Source organism: Falco cherrug, chromosome 2 (assembly GCF_023634085.1).
Source record: "Falco cherrug isolate bFalChe1 chromosome 2, bFalChe1.pri, whole genome shotgun sequence".
NCBI lineage: Eukaryota > Metazoa > Chordata > Aves > Falconiformes > Falconidae > Falco > Falco cherrug.
Window position 1 is genome coordinate 75,629,778 of NC_073698.1, and position 25,018 is coordinate 75,654,795.

Consider the following 25,018-nt stretch of genomic DNA (forward strand, 5'->3'; position numbering starts at 1 on the left):
TTGATCTCTTCTCCGAAGTGTGAAACTTGGAAAGCTTAATCTTTGTGAGATTCTACATGAGTGCTGTAAGAGCTGTGGGAGTTTGGTGGAGGAGGGGGATGAGTGGTGTTTGAGGTGGATGAACCGTGAAGTCCACTGTAGCATCATGTCCTTCCTACGCTTTTATCAGGCTTGTCTTGCTTCATTCTTTGTTGGCCCTCCTCTCTGTGACCTTTCTTTATTACTCTCTGTATGTTTCATCTCTTCACTTACTTTTTTCTGTGCCTGCCTTTGCTAAGGAAGTAAATCTCTTGAGGATGCAGAGTTCAGGGTATCTCTTCATAGTAATCAACCTGCTGCCACTATGCAACTTCAGTGAATTAAGGTTCATATTGTTACATACCAGCAGAACTGTACTTATGTGTGTAGTTGGGTGCTGATTAATAGTTAGCATGTTAAAAACTTAAAAATGTGAGGATTTGTAAGGAGTTTGGTAGGTCTGGTTTCATAGCTGTCTTCACTTTCTGCTGGAATCAAACTTGAAAGGTTTTCTAGTTCTATTATGTTGGAAAATCAGAGCATTGTATTAAAATTGTGCATTTTTTTCCTAGTCGAAGGCAGCCCCACAACCATAATGTGACTTATAACAAATTGTACTGATTACTAGGTACTGAAAAACAGATGACTTCTGAAGTACCCACAGGGGAGAAATTTGTAAGCTACAGTAAATAAACTTTCCCATGCTGCAGATTTGTGACTTACAGTAAGTAAACCATTAGCACTAACAATAACGTTAATGTTCTTATCCTCTTTAAGGAAAGGAATTTTTATCCAGGAAACAGGTATTAAAGCATTTCACTACAGCAAAATTACTCTTTTAGTATTATACAGACTTTTTTGGTCGTTTACAGAAGGACCATAACAAAGCAGCCTGCTTTGCAGATCAAGCATGAGAGATGTTTGTGCGTATGGTGCTCTCCCCCTGTAACCTGCATTCTTCGGAGAAGCCATCTCATTAGCTAGAAATATTTATATAGTGAGAATGAGCACCTCTTTTCTATCTGCTTGATATATGTATCTTATTAAAAGAATGTCCTGTCTTCTGTATCTAGTTTTTTTCCTGGAGTTGGTTCTTTATGTGCATGTCCTGGTTCTCTCTTGCATAGGCTTTAAATAATTCCCAACCCTTGGCAGAAATGCAGTGTTTGTAGCTTGGAACCTGGTGACACTTTGAGTGATCCCATTGCTTCCTCAACTGCTCAGCAGTTAAAAAGTGCTGCTGTGGGTTAGTGTTTGCAACACTGTTTGTTATGACTGAAGCTGAAATCTGTCTATTCCAATAACCTCTTGCTTCTACCTGACTTTTTGTAGTGAGGAAAACCTTAACCTCAATGAATGTGTGCTTTGAAGGAGCCTGTGTTGGATAAATACTTGCACCTCAACTCTAGCGGAAAGCCTTTCTGTGTGTGTCTGTGTCTGTTTTTCTCATTTCTTTGCTGCCTCTGAACTCATCATTACCACTGGTAATATATTCAGCAGGATTATTGCTGTCCTTGTGTCTTAACATTTGAAGAATCTTTTATCCCAGCCAAGGATTGAAACTTTTCTGATTGTTGAGATGCTGGGGGCTGATTTACGTGGAACTGATAGAAAGCACACTTGTCATCTGCAAAGGAAACTTGTTACATGACCTTACACAATTTTTTTGTGCCACTCAACTGCACTTGCAGTCAATTGATAATTCTGTTTAATATAGAAATAGGATTTATAAGTTGGAATATGCTTTTTAATATTTTTATGTATGTATTTACCTTTTGCTATTTCGTCTTGCAAAACACTTTTCTTTCCCTTATCCCATTGCATATATCAGTTGCCTAGCCTGGTGGACACACCTGAAATGGTTTTGCTCTTTCGTGAAAATTGCTTCTGGGCATTTTGGAGGGGAATCAGAAAAGGGAACCTTACTTCGGGATATACCCTGCCTTATGCAGTTAAGCCATTGTTACTTCAGTAGTATATTCTTAAGCATATAAATAGGAGACATTACCTCTAGCAATTGAACTTTAACATTTAATTCCTTGTTTAAGCTTCACCCAACTTTTGCATTCTTGACAATGTAAGAGAATCCTTTATCCTCCATATGCACTGTTATCTGATAAGCAACCTTTCTAGTGTAAGGAAGTACCTTAATTTTACAAATGCCCAAGGGTCTGTCCTTATCACTATGTGGAAAATAGCACAGGAAGCTTCACTTTCTGTTGGTCCAACATTTGCATTTCTTTCCAATAAAGCTGCTATTTAAAAGTGCTGTTTTGTCTTTTCATGGTCTGCTGGAAGCATATTTGTGTTAAATGGTATACTACTATTCTTAGGTAACATTAGGTGAATCTTTGGAATATTTTTTTTTTCAAAGGTATCTTTTCCTTTGTCAAGCTACGTACCATTGCTTTAATTGGGTTGGTTTTAAAAGAAATATTTCAGTTTTCTGTAAAGCTGAGAACTGGTGATCCTACTCATGGAAAAGAGTTTCAGATCTTGGCACAAGTAAAGCTTTAAATAAATGAATCTGTCTGCTTCATAAAAGAAATGAAACTTTAGTAACTAACTCCTTGCAATATGTCAGCTGCTTTAGACTAAAATGTTCTCTATATTCACCTGGGAACTATTATTTATATTGCTTTATTACTGAAGTTCTGTAAATATTCTGCTAAAAGTGCCTGCCTTCAGGTGCTCTCCTAAAGAAGATTATTAAATTGTGTCCTGTAGAGCAGGTACTGCTTATTGTATATGTTTCTTCTTTGAAGTAGAAAAGAAACTGTGTCCTCTTCTTTAATCTCTTTTTAAACCCAATTTATCACAATTTCCTTGACTAAAATGTAGCATTGGTAATTCATTCACTGTGTTACTGTTTTTAGAGAACTTTGTTGGAGTCATCTTAAAGCCTGTTGTGTGCCAAATTGGTAGAAGCCAAAACCTGGTAATCTTTGTATGAGTCAGTCTGCATGTACTTTTATTATTTATATATATTTATATTATATAAAAATAATTTTGTGAGTCAGAACAGTTTTGTCTGTTCATGCTTTTTCTAATTCTGTGACATTTCCTATGCCATCCCCAATATTTCCTGAGGGGTTGGGATCATCTATAGATGGAATACTGTTTTCTTCAAATAACTTAGTATTTTATCATGAATTGACCTTGTCTGGCTACCAGTTGCCCACTCAGCTGCTCACTCACTCCCCTCCTCAATGGGATAGGGGAGAAGATGAGATGAAAAAGCTCATGGCTTGTGATAAAGACAGGGAAATCACATAACAGTTACTGTCATGGACAAAACAGACTTGACTTGGGGAAAATCAATTTATCACCAGTTAAAGCAGGTTTGGATAGTGAGAAACAAAGACAAACTGGAACATCACCTTTATCCCAGACTCAACTTCACTTCTTCATTTCTGACTCTTCTGCCTCCCTCAAGCCCCAAGCAGCACAGGTGGATGGGAAGTAGGGGCTGTAGTCAGTCTGTAACAGCGCCTCTCTGCTGCTTCTTCCTCTGTATGCTTTTGCCTTCTCCAGCATGGGTCCTCTCCACAGGCTGCAGTCCTTCAGGGTAAACCTTCTCTGGCCTGGGGGCCTCCATGGGCTGCAGTGTGGGTATCTGCTCCATTGCGCTTTCCATGAGCTGCAGGGCAATACCTGCTTCAACATGGTCTCTCCATGGGCTGCAGGGGATCCCTGCTGGGGCACCTGGAGTACGTCCTTCTCTCATGTGGGTGCTGGCAGGGCTGTTCCTCAAGCTTTTGCCCTCACTGCCAGGCAGCGTTTTGCCTTTTCTTACCCATGCTTTCCCTGAGGTGCCACCATCTTGACTGAGGGGCTCAGCTGTGCCCTGTGGTGGGTCTTTGGAGTACTGGAGGGCCTGCCTCTGCATTCCCCCACTGCTGGCACCTGCACTCTGAATAACTGTTTGAACTCATCCTTGTAACAAACAGGGTTTAACCTTACTGTTTGATGCCAAGTTATGTGGCACTAGGTAGATACCCATACATATGAAGCTTGTGCTACATATATCTTATTTTTATAGCTATATACTTTTTACTACATATCTTGCTTGTGATGAAATCAAAAGGGTCAGGTAACGGGTGAATAGAGTGCTTAGATCACTACATTCTACACAAATATATTTAGTCACCTTACAGCGCTGGGGTCAGGACTGTACCTGTGTCTTAGTCCCACAGAACGGAAAATTTCCTGCTGTGTGCTGCATTGGTGACTTCATAGGTCAGTAAGATGTTTTTAGCTCAATATGAGAAGCCTCATGATTAAATCTTGACAATTTTGTTAAGTGTTTGCTTAGTTTAACCCCAACAACTGGAATAACTTTTTTGTGGAGCATTTATGTGACCACTTTCCCTCAGAAGCTCTGTTGTTGAAGAAGAAAGTAACTTCCAAAAAAAGTTTGGAAAGCATCCTCATTTTCTGGATTTGTTTTAATGCCTGTTTTGTTCTTGCCTCAAAGAACAAGCTTCTGTCACAACATGCTGATCAGTGATGTTGGGCAATTCACTGATAAGTGATTTCTTTCTGAAATTATTTTTTTTTCTTTTTGAAAACAAAACAAATAAATGAGTCTTTGCCATTAATCTTCATTGTTTTGGGGTCTTTTTTTCTTTCAGTGAAGTGCTGGGAAGTTAGTCATTCCTTAGGGATGTCACTTATGTTCACAGCAGGTTCAAGGAACACTTACATATTTTTATGAGGTCGTCTTCAGAGAGTTTTGCCCTGAGATCAAAGTTCTTGAATTGATGTTCTCGAGGAAATCAATATGACTAATTACAAGATGAAAATAGAGGAGTAAGCCACAGAGAATGACAACTATCAACCTGTGTTTGAACAACAGTGTTAAGTTTGACGAGAATGAAGGTGAATGGCAAGAATACTTGTCTAAGTGTCATAATATATGTCTGTTCTTGGATCTGAAAGTGCTCCTAGTGTGATGCAGAGGAGTTAGGAAGACAGAGGTTTGAAGAAATTCAGAGCAGAAGGTACATGGGTAGCAGATGTTGGCTACTTCAGTCAATAGTGATGTTGTCTGACATAAGTACTGAGATGCTGATAAGGCTTGGTAGATTCTGAGTACTTCCTCCTATTAAAGCACTGTTTTGAAAATCTGCTTGATGAATCTGCTGTAGGAAACTACTTTTGCCTTACCTCTGCATTTGTGTAACTGATGATCCCCTTTCGTCTGGGAGTTCAGAAGAGTAGATGCTTATGACTGACAAACTGACCTATGCTGGATTCGTTCAAGGGACAGAGCCATCTGTACCTTCTCTTATATCGCCAACTTTCTCCTGTCTCTGTCCCACTAGACGTTTTTATCTTATGGCTTTGCCTAGGAGGAGGGGAAAGGGCATGGACACACAGATCCTGAACTGTCTTGACTTACACTTGTGCTGACTCTGGGCTTTTTCTTCCTTCTTATCCTCTATTCAGCATAACTGTTACTTTGGGGTAGAGATGGAGAATGTGAAGTGAAAGAACTCAGGACATCTGATAATTTTCTTTTCCTCTTTTCTTTGTTCCCATTTCAAATGGTCATCCATCAAGTTAAGACAAGAATGTGGATTTGGATTTGCACAGCATTGCTACATGGGATTAGGTTAGGCCTACAAGTAATGAAATCTTGGAGTAGAAGATTGTCACTGCTGTCCAGGAAAGACTTGATGCCTCTGACCTATTCCTTTGGCTGTCCTCATTCCTCTAAGAACATCAGACAGCTGGGTTATGAGTCTTTTGAGTCTGATTTGTCTGATGTTAGAGACTGTTATATTGGCCTGTGCAGAAAGGGGGAGCACAGATCTAAACTGTGTCCACAATTTCTTTGGTTTTTCAGTCCTGTGACTGAAAACACAGCTCACAAGTCCATCGTCTCCAGCCCCATATCACTTCTGAGCTTATGCAGGGGTATGGAAAAGGGATCCTTGTGGTTAGGGTGGCTTCAGCTGCAGTGGAGGTAAGTAGCAAGGATAGATTCAAATAATGCATTGAGAAGGCAGGAACACTGGAGTAGTGCTGGACCAGTATGGTAAGACATGGGAGAGTTCATGCAGAGTTGTGTAGTGAGAATCTGTAGGAAAGTGAGGTAAGAAATTTATCAACTACCCTCTAGTATATTTACATTATCTTCTTGACTTACAAGCAATATAGCAGTGTTCACCTTACTGTAAGAGGTGGTCCGAGGGTGCATGGAAGCAGTTGTGCTGTGATAGTTGATGTAGGAATAAGGAAAGGGTTAATATGGGAGAAAAAAAAAAGGGAAAGAAAAAAGCGCCTAATCATATTATTCTGTAGTTGGGCTATTTCTTGCCGAGGCTGTAAAGGAAGAAACAAGGTTACGTATTATGTGAACTGGAGAGATTAGAAATTTGATGAGGGGAAAACGTGGAGAGAAATAGAAATGATCCAGTACTGCATAGGGCTTTCAGATCAACTGTAGTCTACACTCTGACAAGCTAGAGTTGAAAAGTTAAGGGTGGCTAAGTTAAAGGTGTGATGTGACTATCAAGCTCTTCTTAGAATAAAAGAATAATACACAAAGAACATAAAACTAGCACTTAGGTATTGCAGAGCACTCAGACTTTGCTTTCCTTTGTCTAAGGCTGGACTCCACACTGTGGCCACTTTTCTCTTTTGTTCTGCAGTGTATCTTCTAAGCGCCATTGCATAGCGATCCATGGAGACAGCCAGATTAACAGTTCCAAAATAAAGCATGACTGTCTTCGTTTTATGTAATGTAAATAGCAGAACCAATCTACTTTATCTGATTCTATTAGCATTCTGTAGAACTATAAACCATTACTTACTGGCAGTTGAGATCAGTGCTCAAGTTCATGTTTGCGAAACAAAATAGACTTTGGGGGTCTAAGGGAACTTGATGCTTTTATATCTAGCAACAATACAATGCATTTACTTGTTCTCCTTACTGAACCATCCCTGAAGTTAGTGGTGGGTTACTGTTAAGGCTATCTTGTAGGTGTGGTGCACATTCCTAACTCTGTAATGCTTGTGTTTCAGATTTTTAGTTTTAGAACTTGTATTGAAGGGGGAGGCGTCAGAAGTTGCCAACTTGTGTTAATGTAGCTTTTTAACAAAACAAAACCAAACAAAAAAAAGAAAGCAGCTTACTACTTCATCTCTGTAAGTAAAGACAACTAAAAAGAAAAAAAAATGAAAGTTGTGAGTGCTAAGAAAGTACTAAAAGTTTTGTTTTGAAATATAAGAAAAGAATTCATATTTTACACAATCTGGTGGTTCAGAATGAAATCAACAAATATTCAACTGAAAATAAAACAATGTATTTATTTTATTTCTTCGTAAGGGTTTTAGAAACACTTCAGTGATGCAGTGGATTTTCCATCATGTTAAATCTTTTTAAATGAAAGCCAGTCATCTCTTTAAAAAAAGTACTGCGTGAACTGTGACTGAAATATTAGAATTACTGGGTGAAATGCTGTCAAGATTAAAAACAGCCCATGTGTATACAAGATTAGAAACAGCCATTCAAATTGTGCTAGCTAGACTATACAACAAAATGATCTTATCATTGCAGCCTTTGCTTGCTTTCTTCGTGATGTTAATTCCACTCAATTAAACTGGGAACTCCTTAAGGACTTTTCCTTTCATTATATAGCCTGCACTGTCCTAAAATATTTTAACTATAGTGCTTGAGAACTGTTTGAGTATTGCTGGTAATATGTAGTCATCGGCAACTTTTCTTATGTGGATGAATATAATGATACTGGAAGATCTCCAGTTCTTTAATTTCTCATTTCCAACCTTATCACTTAGTTTCTCTGCTGCTTGTGATACCTATGTGCAAAATATGTTCTTGTGGTTGATGATCAGACTGAATTAGATTTCTGTTCCAGGTTACAGTTGGATCAAGTTAACTTTTACAATGAATTAGAATACTTCCCTGTCAGTTTTCCTAGCTTTGAAATGGGAATTGTCATTCTCATCTGCTTCAGAGGGGTAATCCTGATGCCAATAAGCATTCTCATTTATTGGGAGAAGAAAAGGACTAAATTTTCAAGGAGTTAATCTCTGAACTCTCTCTGAAGAAATAATCTTGTATGTCTGTTAAAGACAAATTCTAAGCACCTTGTTCATGTTAAATTAACAATTATTAATATTTAGATGTCAGTTAAAAAAATTAGAAATACCTTCACCCAGAAGTGTATGAGTTAATATAGTCTGGAAAACTCAGTACTGTTTTGATGAAAGACCAGCTGTGGAAAACAGCAAGCCAGCTGTTAATCTGAATGGCAAATAAGGCTGTTGCCTAGATCTTAAACTTGTCTGGGAATTTTTGAGCGGTATAGGTCTGATTGCACCAAAACTGTTCCTCATAACCATCCTCTTGAACTTTGATCCTAAGGTCTTGAAGTAGTAAAATGTATTTTGGACAGTGCATCTCTTCTGTAGTATTTCAGCAAGAACAGACAACAACCTGGTAGTTATTGTGGAAGCAGTTGTGGAGGGCTTTCCTGCAGAAACACTTAAAGCTTAAGGGACAGAACAAGAGAGTGACAGTGCCATGGCAAGAAAATAAACAGTACTTAACTGCTTTCAGATTTGTTGTATGCAGAAGCACCATTTTTATTGTTAGTCTGGGGCTTCCACCACAGTTCTTGATAAATGTTAACATCAGGTTGATAAATCTCTCAATTTTTCCCGTTTTTAGAAAGTAAGGAATTCTTTCTTTGTTAGACTCTTGAGATGTCTTCTGAGTTAGAGCGGAGAAAAGAGTGCCATGTTACTACACCTACTGTCTGCTTGGTGGGTTTATAGTGATTTTTCTTCCTTTGAGATAGGTTATATCCTTTCCTCATAGAAGAGAGGGGAATTGTGAATACAGGAGTGATCTTAGAAGTTTAATCATTGCTACGGGTATTGAAAAGCATTTGCAGTGGTGAGCTTTGTCAGCCCCATTTGGGTGCTTAGCAAAAACCACAAGAAACAGTAGAACTTAACATTTGTGAAGGTTTTTACAGTTCAAAGTCATTCCTGTAAAGAGCAGAAACTCTGAAAAGTTTGACTGGAATTGGTAACAGTATTAATGATCTGATCTCTAAAAAGCAAGAATCAAAATTACATGAATGGCTCAAACTGTTTTTGTTTTCCAGCATCTATTTAAAATTACCAGGCTTTGCTGAAACTATCAGAGTCCTTTTTTTAATACTAGTTCTCATGTAATATGGGAAAACAACAAAACCTGCTGTTAGTCTACAGTACTCTCACATGACATCCTGCTTGGGGGTGTTTTGTCATAATTTGGAATTCTTGAGAAGGATGTGGGGTTTTATCTGGTTGATTTTGTTTCTTTTTTTATTGTAGGAGGAGGAAGGTGACTGATAAGTTGCCTCAGGAATTACTTCTTGAATTGTATGCCCAAATTATCTTGTGAATGATTGTTTAAGAATAGAAATGCTGTGCTGCATATTGAGGCAAACAAAAAATGATCTTTTTCATGTCAAACTTGTCCATATAAAGACACATAGCACCAAAATAGCTAAATTGCTCTTAATTAATACTTCCTGTGGCTTTATTGCAGTTTTCTTTGTAAACAGGTCCTTAGAAGAGCACAGAAAACTTTAGAAACTGTAATAAATTTTTGAGCCACATTGTTTAAGTCCATATATAATAGTGGAAAGAGTTTTCATACACCTGACTTTTATGCATAAGTGTTGTTAGTGTAGTTGTTTTCAACCTGATCATTTTTTCAAGGTAAAAACTTAGATAAGACATCAGTACTTAGATTTAGATTTGATCTGGGCTTTTATATGTATGGGGTTAGTTAACGTATATGTTTCAGTTTTACCTTTATATGAATAACTTCTTGTCTAGAAAGCCCTCCTTTAAGGAGCAGAATGGTAAGAGTACTTGTGTATCTATAAAAGAGAGTACTACTTGTAGATAGAATTTTGGTTTATGAGAAGAAATTATTTGCAGTGAGGAATGGGAAATGAAATATTTCTGGACTTATCTACAATAGCATAAGATGGAATAGAGAGTGCTAACAGCTGAGACAGGTGTTTTCTTGTTTCCCTTGCTCAGAGCTGGGTCTAAGCAAATTTTTCTCATAAACTAACTTACGTATTTTAAATGTGTGTTTTAACACAGTCTGTGTATATAAAAATAATTGTGTAGATTATGAAAGTTCTAACTGAACAGAATGTAAAAGTTTTGTCTGTCACAATGTCTTGGTCCTGATGTTTGTTCTACACTTCATGTCCATGTGCCAGTATCCCCCATGCTCAGCCATGGGGGAAGCCTCATGCTCTGAAGTCCATGTGAGATCATGGATGGGAGGACTGTATTTATTCCAGTAGGACTGCCACATTGGAAGACAATCAGGGCTGAGAACCTACCTCCAAGTGTTGTCTGTCTCCTTCCCTTTGTGAAATAGCATTATTCCTTAGGCTGAAAAATGTAGGCTCGTGGGGTCTTATCAGCCCCATAATTTTTGAGGGAGAACGCTCTCCTCTTTCCTCACTTTCCTTGCCTGAAATGTTCACTCCCAGACTTTGTGGGCTTTCCACCTCCCAAGTGACAGAGAGGTAAAACCCCTGAACACAGTAGATGTTGAGTGAAACTGGAACAGTGTTTACAACCAGCATCCTTTCTACCTGCTCATAACAACAGAGCATAATAATTCTGAGCAGAAAAAAATTACACAGAGCAGATGTGTATAATGGGTCTTGTGTGCATTTGCAATTTATTGATCTACTGGAACATCATTTGTTCGTTATGCTACTTTCACTGACCTAGGAACACAAACACTCTGGTGCTGCACAGATCTTTGTGGGGAGAGAGGGCTCAGTATGATTGATGTGGGTACCCCACTGAATTTGAAAGTTGGTGGTTATGCCTTTTCTGGAGAGTTGGGAAGTATGGAACTTGTGAATGATCATAGTGTTGGGTAGTTTATATTGTGTGTGGATTAGACATGTATCTCTCTGTTACTTATAGATTAAGTGATGTATGTTGAAAGGAAATGTTTGATGTTGGATGTTTGCAAATCTCAGTGTGGCCTTGGCTTAAGCTTTTTTGTGGACAGGTAAAGTCAAGTAGCTTAATGTTTTTTACTGCTCTTTCTCAAAGCAGTATAAAATATCCATTATATCTTCTGGTTCTTGCAGAAAAGATATTTGATGGACTGTTAATTACTAGTATAATTTTGCTTATGGTAAGAGTTTTGGGCTGGCTTTCTAAGGAAAGAGTGCATACAATTGACTGACAGTGCAGCTGTGGTTCCTCTTATTGTCTCTTCCTCTTCCTGCTTGAATAATTTCTGAACTCATTGGTCAATGTCAATCAAATTTGTTAAGAGTTCGAAAAATTGCTATCTTAAGTTCCTACAAATACAAATATCAGTAGTTAGAAATTACTGCTTTCCTAAAGGGAATGGCACAGAGCTCGGTTTACTCATTCTGTTTTTCTCTCAGCTTTCTGGTCAGTTGGCTCCTACAAAATTTTTGTTTTCCCACTATGCATTCTTTCTTGTTGGAGGTTGTCGGGAGGATCAAGGAAGGCAAAGGAGTTAACGCTGTGGTGGAACCCGTAGAGATTAGGGTACAAGGAACGCAGATCTAGAACAACTTGTTACTATTTCAAAATAACATTGCAAATGGAAATGTCAATGCTTGTATTTCCATTACAATAATTTACAAATGTATGATGCATTTGTAATATAATGACAATGCCAGATGCCTTTTGGATAAATAATACCAGGTCTGCATCCCAGAGATCTTCAACCCAAAAAGAAAAATCACAGAACAGCCTGGGTGAGAACAGACCTTCAAAAGATTGTCTGGTCCAGCTTTTCATGGGAGAGGAAGGAGCCTAGATGAGGTTAGCTAGCACCCTGTTCAAGTGCACATTGAAAACCTCCAGTGATGGGGACCCTACCAAATACTTGGGGAGGTTGTTGCAATGATTGATTGTTCTCACTGTAAGAAATGTTTTTTTTATATTGAGAGGAAAGTTCTCCCAGTGTAACTTGTACCCATTGCTTCTTAGATTCTCCATGTCTCCTTACGACAAGAAAGCCTCTGTTCTCTTTGTAGCTGCCCTTTAAGTACTGGACTACAGTCATGAGGTCCCTGCTGAGCCTTCTCTTCTCCAGGGAAAAAAGACCTAACTCCTTCAGTCTTTCCTTACAGGGCAGGTTCTCCAGCTCTTTGATATGTAAATAAAAAAATGTGAAGTCAGTATTGGAATGCTGTGAAGTTCCTGCTCTTTTCTAACCTTCATTTTCATATATAACAAACTCTGAGCTGTTGGAATCAACTGTCCACATCCTGCAGAGTTAGAGCCCCTGGTGTCACCACAGGCATGTAAAATGAAACCTCTGGTTATAGAAGTTGGATGTCACATTGGCAATAAACAGCAAATTTAAATTACTCTCTTACTGGAGTATGTTGATCTTTCTCTCCCTATATTTGCTTCTTATTGTATGTCTGTCTGCAATCTATTTTATGTTGTTTTTCAGTCTCTCAAGTTTAAACATAGCTTTGTGTTCCTTTTCTCTGTTTTACCCATCACTATTTAATCTGTTTACTGCCAGGTCCTCCCCCCTCCCCCCTCTCTCCAGAAACTCTTTAGCTGGTTTTATGCTTTCTTTGGCATCCAGTGCAGGGCTAGTCTTGAGACTTCCCACTCCCTCCCCTCTTTCTGATGTGTTAAGGTAGAGGAGGAATAAACTACCAATTCCTTTGCAGAGGAGTATATTCTCTTAAGTGGCTAAACACTTTCAATCCTCTTACGCACTCTTCTGTCCCGGTATTTACAATATTAAAGTTTTCTTAGCTTGCACCCCCCCCCCCCCCCAAAAAACAAAACAAATACCACTGCCCTTACCTAACTCACCCTCTAGTTCTCCTCAAGCCTCGTCCTCCCGTTGCTGCCCCGAGTGCTTTTCCTGTCCTGTATACTCTGGGAAACTGTAATAGTAAGAGAATCTGTGCTCTGCTGGTCTCTCTCATGTTACCTCTTTAACACTTGTGTGTAAAAACTGCCTGTGCTGTAAGATTCAACAGTATGCGCATGGAAGTTCAGAGAACTCTTCCCCCTGCCCCTCCCTGGGTTTACTTGCAGTTTTAAAAATCAGAAGCATAATAGAGGTATTGCATGCAACAGAGCATGATAACAAAACATAAGCAAAGATTCTAGCACTTAAATGCTTTTGGAAGAGCCATGCTACTAAGATAGCTTATTCTGAAAATGTTGTGTCAGTATGCATGTGATTTTAAACTTTTGAGATAATGCATGCTGTGCATGAAATTAGTATGGGCTGTATTACCTGGCATTTGGAAGAAGTTTTCTGAGTCATGTACCATGCTTGGTTGCTGTGCCAAATTATGAGAAAAAAAAAAAAAAAAAAGTGTTTTTTTCATGGTTCTCTAAATCAAAACTGATGGGAAGACTGGTTTACAAAAGTGCTGTGGGTTTCTCTGCAGTGACATATGTGGAGTGTATACATAGTAAGTTCCCAAGTTGGAAGCCAGAAGAGTATGTGGGAAGTGTGAAAGGGGGATGGGCAGGGGAGCAAACAAGAAATTCAGACAAAAAGAAATTGTTGATGCAAGTTAATGCCTTTTCTTAGTGATATTGATAAATTTCTGCTGCTGTTCAAGCACTCTAAATTATTCTTCTCCTGATTCTGTTTCCTTTTGCTTTTCTTCTGTTGCCTGGAAAACATGAGTGGAATCTAGTAGGAGAAGAGGCAGCTTTTTCATTGTTTTGTGGGTCTGTTGCTAGCTATTGTCCTCTTGGCTGAGGCAGTTCATGTCAGTCTTTGTGTGGAGTAAGAAAAATGTTTTTCCTTTTTTCTTTAAAGATTAAATTTCTAGACTGTGTAGATTGCTTGTATTTGAAAAGCAAGCAGTGCTGACTTCAGAGTATCTCCTACCAGCTAACATATTTTTCCTTGCGATGTCACCTTTAGCGCTTTGTCAATTCGGATGTACTTATTAAATTTGTGGGGTGGTTTGGGGGTAAAGCAGTCTTGAAATTTAGTTTCCTTTTTTAAAGTACTTTGTTTAAAACAAAGGAACTCTAAGCAAGACAGTGCGTTTAATGAATTTTTCTGTCAGGAACAAAAAGCAGATCGCTGCCAGTGTTGTATGTTTTCAGCAGCTGGAAATAGGGCCGACTGCTGTTAAGTAGGGGCAGAGCTCTAACACCCAGTAAAGTAATGCAGCCTTGGGCAGTGTCGCTGAGATCTTGTGTGTTGTGGCTGGTTCAACTCTGTTCTTTACTACATCACTGATTATTTATAAATAAAGATTGTTTTTGAGGACATAATTGAAGCAGAACTATAATGTGGCTGTGTGCTAGTATGAAAACACACTCCTGGATGCATAGGGTAGTACAAAAAATGAGACAATTCTCTTTTAAGTACCAGTTCTTGCAGTATGATCCTACTTCTTCATTGTCTTTATTTTTGCTTGACTAATTAATTTTAGGGGGGACAGAATATATATTGAAAATAGAAGATCCTGTAAATGTTTGATTGTTGAGGTTTTTTCTCCTTTTTCAGGCATCTATTAAGAAGCTAAAAGTGACAGAACCATGGCTCAGTTTCCAACACCTTTTGCGGGTAAGTTGTTTATAGTGTATTCTGAACTATTCTTACATGCAAACACTCTGCATAAACGTTGCTTTCCAAGTTGTATGGAAGTGTTTATGGATAGTGTGGGTTTCTGAGATGATGGTTTATCTGATTTGCAATGTTTTTGAAGACCCATAGAACATAGACCCAACATCTCAGAAGAGTCAAACAGAAAAGCTGTGCTGTATCCCTTTTTTGTACATTGATCCATTACAGTCATATAGTATGTAACTGTTAGGCAGATCCAGGCCACTCAACCACTGGCAGTAAAGCATAGCCTCATTTTGCACTAATTGTGGCTAAGAAGTGGATATGCTTTTTCTTTGAGGGTTCTTGGACGTTTTTATTGTTAAAAAGTACAGCAGATGCCTTTGGATGCTATCACTTCAAATTTCTTGTCCCGTAGCCCATATTTTGATTAGAACAAAGGTGCTGCATTTTTTAGCTCTCCATTTATAACAGAGGAAGGTATAGCATCTTGAACTTCAGTCTTTTTGAAAGATCCAGGAAGGGCCCTGGTGGTGCAATAGAGACATTACTCTTTGCTATTCATGTAAAATAGATTTTTTAGGCCAGCTTTGCAACAAACCTAAAGAAAAATTTCAGTGCTGAGACCTAGTAACTAGTTTAGTTCCACTTAAATGTTGTATCTGTTGAGGGCTTATCTCTGGAGATGCAGGTATAATTCTTGTGTGTATATGTGTGTTTGTGTGTGTATATACATATATATATATATATACTTACATATGCATACACATATAGACAGAAAAAAAGTGTGTGTCTGTATATAAATATATACGGAAGTCTAGTTTTTTGGATTGGATATAGCTAGGAACTAAATTTATGTCTAGTGTTATTGTTTCCATGGGAGACTTCAGGAAACATGTGTGCTATTCAGAGTATGTTGTTAGAGATACCCAGTTCTTGCTAAACACAATTGACTGGATGCAGACTCTGCCAGTCTGAAAAAGTCCATGCAGCGCAACAGAAGAAACATCCCTTTACACACGGTAGCTAGCACAAACATATAATTGGAGGCTGCCATGCATTGTCTCAGTTATCTTTAAGTCCAGCCCTCTAAGAATTAAACCTTGTTTGGTGTCAGACTTCGTCAGTTTGGGAGTGAAACTGGCTACTAGGTGCTTTGATCAAATAAACTCACTGGACAATTTTGTGTAGAATACTCTTTCAGGTCACGTAAAAAGTTGTGAATAGCTTCACTGATTTTCACAATGTAAGGAAGTCATGATGTGAAAGAAATCTCATTCAGACAAGTATTTCCTTTTGTTTAGAGTCAGGGCTGTGCTTTGCATGTGCCAATATTTAAACATGTACATACATTCTTAATGGAAATATTGTCTTCAAAGCATTCTCCTCTGCTGTCTTCAGAGAGTTCTCATTGCCTTACAGATGGATAGCAGCTTTCTTTTTTCAGTTTTATATATTACCATTCGATCTTGCATCTGTTGTCCAGGATCCTGTTAACTCCAGTACATGGCTTTAAGAAGGAGGGAATTGATTATTTCTTCTCAAACAACTTTTTTCATCCGACTGCTCTACAAAGAGGAAGTTGGAATAAGTATGTGGCTAATGTAGTTTCTGGAGTATCTTTAATTTGTAATGCAGTGTGAGGGAAGTTTCTTAGGGTATTCATACCTGAACCAAGTCTGCCAGTCCCTCCTCTTAGAAGATGACAGCAAAAGGCTAAGATTGTTGTAAGAGGAAACAAATGGTGTAAAGAAAATTCTAATTTTTATGGGGACATTTAGCATCCTTTTGAGAATGCAACATTTTCTGCTGCCTGTAGTTACCAATAAGAAGATTTATGCAGTCTCCATCTTCGGAAAGTCCTCACTCCAAATGTGCAGTATCTGGTATCACTGTGCTTGTGAATGCCAATAATGATAGTTTTGTTTTTATTTCACTTTCTTTCTTTTTAAAGGATCTTTCAAGCCAGCTTGGACAGTGGGTATGGAAAGAGCACAGCATCCAATATTATATTTGGGGTAACTCACTGATATTCCAGAACACTGCTTATTTTAAGGATGACTAAAAAAAAATTAGGCATGGTAGGATATTGATAATTGTTGGAAGAATGTGTTATGCTTGATGTTGTGTCATTTTGTCCGGAGAAGAAAATGCCTGTTCCATATATGAGGGCTCACTGCTTCACTTTTACAGATGAGGTTACTGCTAAGCCCTGCAAAAGAAAAGATGGTTAGAGGGCTTGCTGTTGCACTCAGGAATAGCTTGCTTATGAGTCGATTTTGTGGTTTGTTGACTGCCTCCTTTGTATCAAAATACATTGAAAAGCTCCACAACCTCTATATTGCCATCCAGGATCTGAAGCCATGAATGATGTCATAGTGTTGAGTAAGGTCCTGTTTCATGCTCTTGCATAGGTCTTATTGTTTCCTCAAACAACAAAAGAAGGAAATAAGTCAATGCCACAGATGCCGTTCATACTTTTCTGACTGAAGAGGCTACTGGGGTTGCTTGGTTTAACATTGGCTCTTTTGATGTTAATAATCAAGGAGACCTACTGTTCCAATACCAACCAAATCTCCATCTGGAAGATTAAATATTGACAATAATTTGTTCTAGTTACAGGGACTCCAGAGAATAAATCAACAAATTTTGTTTTGAAATAGTTACTATAATACATTTTTAGCTACCTCATGCCATGAGAGTTTTTAGTTCTGGGTTTTGCTGCTTTTTTTGCAGAGGATAGGGAGAGCTAGGTTTTGTTGTTGTGTTTTTTGGGGTTTGTTATTTATTTATTTTTTATTTTATTTTTTTTTTGGTACTGAGTCATGCATACCTCAAATTGAGAGAGAGCAAGCCAGTGAATCATTGCAAATTTCATGTTGGTTTGTTGGTGGTTTTTTTCTTCCCCCATTACGTTCAAGAAATTCTCCCCCTTTGTGTAAGCTATCCCATCCAGCCTTAGGATCTCAGGCTGCAGTAGTCGTGTTTCCAATACAGGGAGATGTTCCTCTACTCCTAGTTGGCCTAGACTAGTCAGCCTAGTTTGCATATTGGTCATAAAGTCTTAACACTATTCCTTTCCTCCTATCAGGGGTTCACGAGACGATTAAGAGATAACTGGTTACTTGAACTATTGTGTTTTGGGATGTTCATATCCAAGGAAGAGTCCTGTTCCATCCCCACAGGGAGCACAGCTATGAAATCTGTTTACAGTGCTTCTGTGAGCTTATCACTAAAATTCTGGGATTTCTGGACTAATCTTAAAATGTCCTTTCCTTGAATTAGATATTATTAGTCTGCTTCTAGAAATCCATGGTTTACCTGAAATTGAGATGATATTTTTTTACTAAGAATGTGGCTTTTCTTTCATTAGTGAAATCTGCTATTTAAAGGAATGTTTTTCTTCCCTTTGTCCATTTTCTTTTCTCTCCAAAGTACATTTTGCCACATGAAAGTAGATTTTAAATAGCAGAAATTCAGGAGGCAGGAAATTCTCATGTTCTTCATAACTGCTGAGTCTGATTCTGCCTCAGTGTGCAAGCAGTTTGAAATATTTGTTGAAAATATTTGTAGACCTTGTTACCTGAAATTTAATCTGAGAATGTAGTACTGAGACAGAGTGAATGCTAGATCTCTTTATTTTTTCTGCAAGTCTACATTTTATCTTTTAATACTGCTTCAATGAAACAGTGTTTCCATTAACTTAGGTGCCTTCATGTTGTTATGTTCCCATAGGAAGGTGCACCAGTGCAGTGTACTTCTACAGATGTTGAAATAATGATTTTACTGGTTAGAAATTGTTGAAACAAACCTGAAATGCAGTGTTAGAGAGCTTATTGGAGGTCTCAGGTGGAAGTTGAGATATGTTTACTCTGAGTACAGATAATCTGAAGGATGAAAGTGAAATGTCTGCAAGAGGAGAGAGAGGAGAGGAACTGGCACAAAAATGGAGCTAGAACTGGAAAACGTGTTGTAGAAGCATGGCACTGTGGAAGGGTAATAAAACTCAGTGTAAACTAAATATTTATCTCCAATTTATGAATGTGGTGTGACGGATCTGGTCTGTGTAACATTCTTATTCAGATTTCTCATTCTCAGAAGAATGAGGAGCATGCTTTCCTGTGGTATTGTTGCCCATGAAAAATGTTTACTATCTGGTTGAATCACGCTTTTCCTAGACAAGTAAGGAGAGTTCTTCTCTTATAATAGTACAAGAACACAGAGTACACAACTGATTGTTCAAGGTACCTTTTCAATTAAAAGACCTTGCATTTCAGCTGTATGTATTGTGGGAGGCAAATGGCCTCCCGCCTCCTAAATATCTAGTCTTACGAACCTTCTGCATTATATCCTCTGGTATGCTGATGTTGTCTTTTATTTGATTGCACTTTGAGCAGCCTGGTTGTAACTTCAATTTCTGTATGAGCCAGATAAGTGGATCAGTGCTCAGTAGTCATCTTAATTCAGTAACACTTAGTTCTGGTAAGTTCATTAAGTCCTAACTGGCTGTTTAAGGATTCATGGAGATACCAACTATAGACTTCAGATGAATGGCTTCTCTGTGTATGTTGTTTTCAGAGGTCCGGTATGATATGATATAATTACACTCAGAAACAAAAATAATGTACTTTTTAAATAATGTTTCTGAATTTTATTTCTCCATTTCTTTTGGGCTAGGCAACCTGGATATCTGGGCTATTACTGTGGAGGAGAGAGCTAAACATGATCAACAGTTCCATAGTCTGAAACCAACATCTGGATTTATCACAGGTAATGAAATAATTTTCACTTCTGACTTCATCTAATTAAATCTTGACTAACAAGCCTAAATATGTACAGAGTTGCCTGGGAAATATTTGAGTGTAGAGAATTTAAAAAATTGAGCAGATCTTACTCATTTTAAATCCCATTTTTCATATGCCTTGCCACATCAACCCCATCTTTTCTGATATTTTCTGTTATTTACGAGCTGTAGAGCTGGTTTATGCCACTTGATTGTTCTGTAAGCAGAAATAAAATTATTTATAATTGTGGCTCTACAAAGCAGTTCTATTGTAAAAACTGAAGGGTTAGAATTCAGGACACGGAGTCACCTTGATGCCTTATCATGTTTATCATGCTTTAATGTGCTTAGTGAATTAACTCACTGTACTGAGGCTGGCTGAGATGGAGTTAACTTTCTTCATAGCAGCCTGTATGGTGCTGTTTTGGATGTTTTTGCCATGGCTGATCAGTGCTTGCAAAGCCTAAAGGCTTTTACTGTTTCTTACTCTGTACAGACCCACACCCACACCTCCTAGTGAGTGGGCTGGAGATGGGCAGAAAGTTGGGAAGGGGGCACAGCAGGGACAGCTGAGCTGACCCAAGCTGGCTGAAGGGTTATCCAATACCACCATGCTCAAAAAAAAAAAAAAAAAAAATGGGGTGGCTGTTGTCTTCCAAGCTATTGCTTAGTGAGTGACTGGGTGCTTTGTCTCTGCCTGGGGTCAACCCACCATGCTAAAATACTAATAGATTTAGAAGTCTGTTTAAATGAAATATATCAATTTAACTGAAATCTGTTTCAGAAACTGTTTAAACTGGTGAAATCAGCATGGATGACCTCTTTAAAAAATCTGAATGGCAAAATTGATTAAAGCTGTGGAAAGCAAAGCTGCAAGTAAAGGAATTGCAGTGATTCTACTAAATTTTCATTGAACACCACTGATTTGCTTTGATTTTAGAGGCAGTAGGATGCCTAGTTTTTTGTTATTTTTTGTTGCATTTAATTTTCTAAAGTGCTATCTAAACTGTGATGGTGAATTGAAATGAAAGGTAGAGAAGTGTTTTACCTTTCTTACTGTCTGATCCATCAAGAGGATTTCCAGAGTGTGAAATCAGAATCAGATTCTTAGCACAGAATTCATCACAGCCATACATGGCTCCAAGTATACAATTTGATTGTTTGTGCTCCTGTTACATGACAGATTTGGTACAAAATACTGTTTTTTTGACCTCATTTGATGTTTAGTGCTCTTTGTAGTCCATTTGCAACTTTCCTTTACAGGCCACAATCTTTGAAGTACTTAATGGTTTTGTAATGGTTTTGCTATGCTTACTTTTAACTGATAGTTGAAAAATGACACTGAAATATACCATTGCTTGCTTTAGTGGTTGATTATCAGGTTCACATCAGGGTAAAGACCATTTTATTTAATTTGTGGTAGCTGACGGGCATTGCACTTTGGGAAAAAAACTAAAACAGAGTTTATATTGGTACATACTTTACTAGAAGAAAACAATTTCTTGTTCTCGCAAGGCATAGAATCCTGAAAAGAGAGCTGTTAACACAGATTAGGGACTGTGAACCATGAATTCCCAATTGCACTAAAAGTTAATGTCCACTTGACTTCATGTGGTGCCGACTGTTGCAGAGTTAAAGAGTATGTGCTTGTTGGAAATACCTGGTAAGTTTACAAGTGACAAAATTGGTTTAAATCTCATACTCTGTTATGTATGCATAGAATTAAGTATTTATGATTTTACTATTGCTTCTGGTTTAGATATTTTTGACTCCTGATTTCCTCTTTCCTCTTACAGGTATTCTTATCATTTTCTGAAATTGTCCTATTTATTTTATAGGTGATCAAGCTAGAAACTTTTTTTTTCAATCTGGGTTACCTCAACCAGTACTAGCACAGATATGGTGAGTAAGTGGGAGGGGATGGGAGAGTTGCAGTTACGTCACAAAGTGAAGTTTATTGGCACAGATTTGGACACTAATTATATTTCAGAGTCTGGGGTTTAAAATCACTGATTTAGTGTGCTTTCCAGAAGTCTACAAGGCAAATACTCTTTGTAGTGTGTTTTAGCTGAGTTACGATACTTGTACAGTTACTAGAAATAGGTAACTTTCTACAAATGGTACTTTTGAAGTTTGTGATTTACAACCCTCATTTTAAATTACTAAATGCTTTCAACTTTATTAAAAATGTACTAATGCAATTGCTAAGCACAGTAATTAGTATTAAAAATCTTCTAATGGGAAAGCCTATGTAAGACTTGGAAAAATTGTTATAAAAATTAAGGCTGGCATAACTGTTTCCGTTGTCAGCAATACAGTTTGAAAGCTTGAAATTTTTACCATTCCTTTTTAAGTTTAGACAGATCAGTGTCTCCACTGCTATATATTACACATCACAAACATTTCTACAATCTGCAGTTTCTTCATGCAGGATTGCAGTTGTTTCTGCTCCAAATTATATGACCCTGCCAGACTTGGACATGCTAACTTGCATAGATTATTAATAATTTACATTATATTACTACTAAAACTTTTTTTGATGCTGGACAGAGTGAATAATACTGTTTTTCATTCTAGATTGCAAAAAAGCAGCAGAAGAATGGATAACTTGTGACAGATCTGTAACTGTTTGAAAGAGCTTATTGCAGTTATAAAAAATTTTTGTCGTAGTAAGGACTTCTAAAACCAGAATCTTGGTCTGACTGGAGAAAGAATAGAGTTATTTTCCACAAGAAAAACAGTTGCTCTGGAAATATGGATGCCTAAAAGAGGGGTTGGATTTACATGGCTTTTAAATAAATAGTTTATTTTCTTTTCAGACTATCTTCATCTTACAAATATCAAATTTGTTCTGGTTATCTTATTTGCTGAAGACTCAGCAAAAGTTCAGATGGCCCTTTGGAACTTCTCTTGCCTCTTAATTAAACAGGGAAAGACATTGTGTCTTAAACAAGACATCCTTTCTCCAAAAATGTTCCGTAGGCATTAGCTTTAAATAGGTGTTAACAAAACTAAACAGTTGTAAATAGTCTGACTAAAAATCTCTTCCTCTCTGAATTACTCAGTTTTTCAAGCCTCTTGAGAGGGAGAGAATCATTCCACTAGTTCTGTAGTTGTCATAGAGACAAGACCTGAACTTGCACATTTTTTTAAATAAAGCTGAGCTAAAACTTATTCATGCTGCCTTTATAAATCATAAAAAAAGCATGCAGACATCCCTTTCTTACTGTCTTCTTTTTTTTGATTGTCTGAATTAAGAGAAGTAAATATTTAAGTAAAAATCTAGATCACTTGTATATATTGGAATTAGAATAACCAAGTAGGAAAATAGTTGCATTGTATTAGTAAGACCCCTTAAAAGGCCGGGGGTGGGGGGGAGGGGGGGGGCGGGGAAGGAAAACACCGTTCTTTTCCCACAACTCAAATGATTTAACTCTTTTGGTCTATCAGTGAATGTTTGTAACCTACCACAGATTACTGCTGTCCCACAGAAACAATAGAAGTTAGACTGTTTAGTGGCAAGAAGTCCTTTGCAGCATGCAAAGGACGTCACAATACGCTCAAGACTTCATTGAAAAATGTGAATCATTGTTTGTCTTAGCTCCCAGGGTTAAGATCTCATGGCCGACTTGCTTTGTGGATTAATAGCAATATTCTAATGTTGTCTATCTAAATCTCTATTAACATTGATACAGATCTGGGAGTACTTTAATAGAGGGGGGAGTTTGGGAGTAATAAACCTAGAATATCTGAGAGAGATGGGAGCTGCATAAAACTTCTTTTCTGTCAGTATTCTTTATTTCTTGAATAGATTGAATTATTGTTGTTTTTTTTAGATAGCATTTGATTATTAGAGAGAGAAGGGGAGGTACAACATTCTTTAAGGAAAGAAAGTTGTTTTTCTGAGAGCAACTTTTAAAACTTTTCAAATTCACTTTCTGATCCTAGTAATATGGAAGTGTATGTGCATTGTATTTTAGAAGTGTTTTCCTATTCTTAATGAGTCTGCTTTGAACACAGTTGATTGTATAAATCTCTCTGCAAGACAGGAGCCTAGCATTTGTTTCATAAAGGATTACCTACAGCTGTATGTAGACAAGCTTATGCTAATACAAAGTTTCATCTGTTTTGTGGAGGTTCTTGTTTAGAAAAACACAACTGGGAAAGGAACTGCAGGGGGGATCGGCCTAATGAGTGATTGGCCATACTGCTTTCAGAGCTCTTTACAGTGAAAGCAAGCACTCTATGAGTTTCCAAATGTGTTCTCATGAGTGAGAGAATTTTGTTTGCATAAGTGAGCAGTATAAGGATTTTCACTGACTTAGAGTTTAATTAAAGTTCAACTGCTGGTTTTGTATCATGAAAAAATAATTTTCTCTAGAACTTCAAGAAGTGCTAGCTACCTAGCTGAAGTACCAGTTAAATGTCTTCTGCCTCAAGAGCTGGTTTGAGAATATTCTGCAGTTGGTGTAATTCTGCAGTTTTTTAAGATGAGACTTAAGGATTAATTGTAATTTCTGCTATTAATCAAAGTTTGTTATTAATCAAATAATTAATATTTCTTAAAAATAGTAGCTCCATAGTTTTTAGCATTGACAATTCCTGTGTCCCTTCTACTCATCATTCATTTAAGAAAAAAGAAATTTCTGGGACATAAGTGGAGCAAATTAGTGGAATTATTATGGTCTGTCATGACAACTTCTTTGCTATTCTACCCTTTGCAAGCTTTGGAGTTTGCCAAGCTGGTAATCTATTAAGAAGCCTCTAAGTAGGCTTTGAATTGAGACTGCAGTGGCTTGGAAGATAACTGTTTTTAAGTAGGCAATAATCTGGCTTTCTTCTATAGCCCTTATGAATGGTGGCCTCAAAAAGCATCTTCTGTGTAGCCTGTCTCTCTGGAATTAAATGAGAACTAAAATAATCAATGCCATCTGTTTTTCGTGCATTTAGAGTTACTTATTTTTCAGGACAGACTAAAGCCATTAGTTGATTTACGTATTTCTGACATATGTTTCCCTCACACCCTTCTTAAATCTCTGTCCTAGTGTGGGAGTGAAAGATTATAGGTGGCAATTCTGAGTTGTAACTCTTACTATGCATGCATTGATAAAGTGACTGATGCTAAAGACCTAATTTCTCCTCTCTGATTATGGCTGAGTTTTGTAATGCAGTATGGAATTGTATAATATGAGATTTTTTGAACTGCAAGGAATTTCCTTGTTTTAACACTCTGTGTTATTCTCATGGAGATAGATGTTTTGTAGGGTAATCATAAGCATATTTGACAGAAAAAAATGTGCATGCTCAGTTTCTGTGCCTCATAAATGCAAAAATAATCCAGTTGTCTTTGTATTCTGCAGGAAAGAGGAGAGAAAGGAGGAGGAAAAGATCTGTAGGGGAAAAATTTTGTCAGCACCTGAAACCTAGCATTGTGATGAAGCTCACTGCAGCTATTTTCATTAGAAAACCCCTGTTATAAACACAGGCCTGTTCTATAAAATATGATAAATATTTAGTCAATGTTTAGTCCATTTACTGCTCTGCACTGGTTTGAGCCAGACCTTAAATGAAACAAATTTAAGGACACTACATTCTTC

At 37.6% G+C, this 25,018-nt stretch overlaps 1 protein-coding gene across 6 annotated transcripts in view; it reads left to right on the forward strand.

Moving 5' to 3' along the window:
• The window catches only part of ITSN1 (intersectin 1), a 136,610-nt gene that overhangs the window by 17,147 nt on the left and 94,445 nt on the right, over positions 1–25,018 (forward strand). For all 6 annotated transcript variants that reach the window (XM_055702617.1, XM_055702616.1, XM_055702619.1 and 3 more), the window contains exons 2-4: positions 14,579–14,638; positions 19,316–19,408; positions 21,260–21,323. In XM_055702617.1, coding sequence (XP_055558592.1) covers positions 14,611–14,638; positions 19,316–19,408; positions 21,260–21,323 — 185 coding nt within the window. In that variant the 5' untranslated portion in view covers positions 14,579–14,610. The remainder of the gene's footprint in view (positions 1–14,578; positions 14,639–19,315; positions 19,409–21,259; positions 21,324–25,018) is intronic.